Below are 2494 nucleotides of genomic sequence, written 5' to 3' on the forward strand. Positions count from 1 at the left end.
GAGGAGTGTCACCCCATCCAGAATAAGTAGATCTAAATCATCACTCAGGTCTTGACTCTGCCCTCGCCCTTAACCTTTGTCTTATTTGGATTCAACTTCAGTTTGTTATCCCTGATACAGACCATTACCACCTACAGGCAGGCATTTAGGAAAGTTACACCATTTCTTGATGAAGCTGATAGGGGGAAATAGATTTGGGTGTCATCAGCATACTGATAACACCCTGCACCAAATCTCCTGATGATCTCTCTCAGCAGTTTCATGTAGATGTTAAAGAGCATTGGAGACAGTAGGGAACCTTTTGGAACTCCCTACAGTAACTCTTGCTTTGCAGAGTAATAGTCTTCAAGTGACACCATCTGGAATCTACCAAAAAGGCAGGAACAGAACCACTGTAAAACAGTGCCACCTAATCCCACCTCCCTCAGGCGATCCAGAAGGATGCCATGGTCAATGGTATTGAAAGCTGCCGAGAGAGCCAAAAGGATCAGAAGATTCACACTCCCTCTGTCAGTACTATTTGTAGACCATCCATCAGGCTGACCAAGGCAGTCTCAATCCCATAGCCTGCCCAAAAGCCAATTTGAAATGGGTCTAGATAATCAGGTTCCTCCAGGACTGTCTGGAGCTGGGAGGTCACCACTCTCTCAATCAGCTTACCCAACCATGGGAGATTAGAGACAGGCCTATAGGAGCCTGAGGGGTCCTCCAGTGTAGGGTTTTTCCAAGTATGGTCTAATGACAGCCTCCTCAAGACAAGGAGGCATCCTACCCTACCCATTCAGGCACTGGCCAGAACAAGACTTGCTCTCTTTCCCCAAAGTGGCTTGCTAACTCCTCTGCTTTCTGGCCAGGCCCTTCCGTAGCTGCAGTTCTCTTTGTCAAAGGGCTCCTCAGAGGAAAAACACTTCCTGAGTCAAGAATTCAACTCAAACTGGGGTCCCCAGATGTGGTTGGACTACAATTCCCATGAGGCAGAAATTGTACTCCATCAACATGTGGGGACCCAGCGTTAAGAACCCCTGACCAAAGTGATTCCATATAAAATGGGCAATTGCTGTTTTATCTCATAATGTCACGTGGGCCACCTTGGTTTTCCAGATCACTTATCGACTTTGATGCAAAATATCTTGAAGACGCCCTGCTGGATTTTCTTGGTCCTCACCCCATAGATAATGGGGTTCATCATGGGTGGTAAAAGCAGATACATATTTGCCACTAGAATATGGACGTGGGGAGCCACATGACCAAATCGGTGTGTCAAGAAAGAGAAAAATGCTGGTGTGTAAAACACCAGGATGACACAAGCATGAGAGCCGCAGGTGCCAAGGGATTTGAGCCGTGCTGCTTTGGAAGGGAGCTGGAATACAGCCTGGAAAATAAGGATGTAAGACAAGATGATCAGTATCAGGTCCAGCCCCCCTGTTAAAAAGGCCACCACAAGACTATAGGCTCTCTCAGCGGTAGTCTCCACACAGGCCAATTTCACTAGGGCCATGAACTCACAGTAGGTGTGAGAGATGACGTTACCTCTGCAATATGGGAGCCATTTCAGCAAGAAGGGGTGGGGCCACAGCAGTACGGCCCCTCGTAAAACAATGGCCAGGCCTATCCTTGCAATGACACCAGGAGTCAGGACTGCTGCATGCCTGAGCGGCCTGCAGATGGCCATGTAGCGGTCGAAGGCCATGGCCAAAATGAACCCTGACTCCATGGTGGAGAAGGAGTGGAGCAAGAAGATCTGGGCAAGGCAGGCATTGATGGGGATGTCTCCATTCCCAAACCAGAAGAGGCTCAAGGCCTTGGGGATGGTCGTGGTAGCCACCACAAGGTCTGCAGCCGCCAGCATGCAGAGGAACAAGTACATCGGCTCATGGAGGCTTGGCTCCGTCTTGATGACCACCAGGAGGAGACAGTTCCCGAGAAGGGTCAGGATGTAGATCGAGCAGAAGGGGATGGAGATCCAGATGTGGGCATCATGGAGGCCTGGGACCCCTTTCAGAACAAAGGTGGAGGGGTGCAGCAGGCTCCAGTTGGAAGCCGACATCCTCTGGGATTCTTCAGGAGTCCGCCATAGCTCCCCTTTTCACCTGAAAGGAGAGAGCACAGACATTTCAGCCCAGCATGAGAAGACCATGCAGATGCACAGTCCACAGTCTCCTTCTCTTTCTTCTCTCCAGGCTCCCCAAAGATCCTTCCTTCACCCTGCATGGATAATCTTGCAGGCATCTCCCCACTCCTTCCTCAACTGTTCATCCAGCTTGGCCATTTGGAAGGAGCCCTCATATTACATACAGGAGCAGGGTAAAGCCAGCCCATCCATCATTGCTGGGTTTGGCAAGAAGAGTGCCAGGCTCAGGACGGCCCAGCAAAAGAAAAACCTACAAAAACCGAGAGCCAGAAAAGTCACCACTGAGCACAGACCCAAGCAGCTTTTCTGTGTTTAGTGAGAAGGGAGCCAAGTTCAGGAAGGTTCAGCAAAGAAAAGCTTGTA

General features: G+C 49.9%; 1 protein-coding gene across 1 annotated transcript; it reads right to left on the minus strand.

Moving 5' to 3' along the window:
- Positions 1-1102: 1102 nt before the first annotated feature.
- On the minus strand, positions 1103-2050 carry LOC128349522 (olfactory receptor 52K2-like). Its single transcript, XM_053305942.1, has one exon. It carries the CDS (start codon positions 2045-2047, stop codon positions 1103-1105), a length of 945 nt encoding a protein of 314 aa, XP_053161917.1. The 5' UTR covers positions 2048-2050.
- Between the last annotated feature and the right edge of the window lie 444 nt (positions 2051-2494).

The sequence above is a fragment of the Hemicordylus capensis genome, chromosome 3, assembly GCF_027244095.1.
Source record: "Hemicordylus capensis ecotype Gifberg chromosome 3, rHemCap1.1.pri, whole genome shotgun sequence".
NCBI lineage: Eukaryota > Metazoa > Chordata > Lepidosauria > Squamata > Cordylidae > Hemicordylus > Hemicordylus capensis.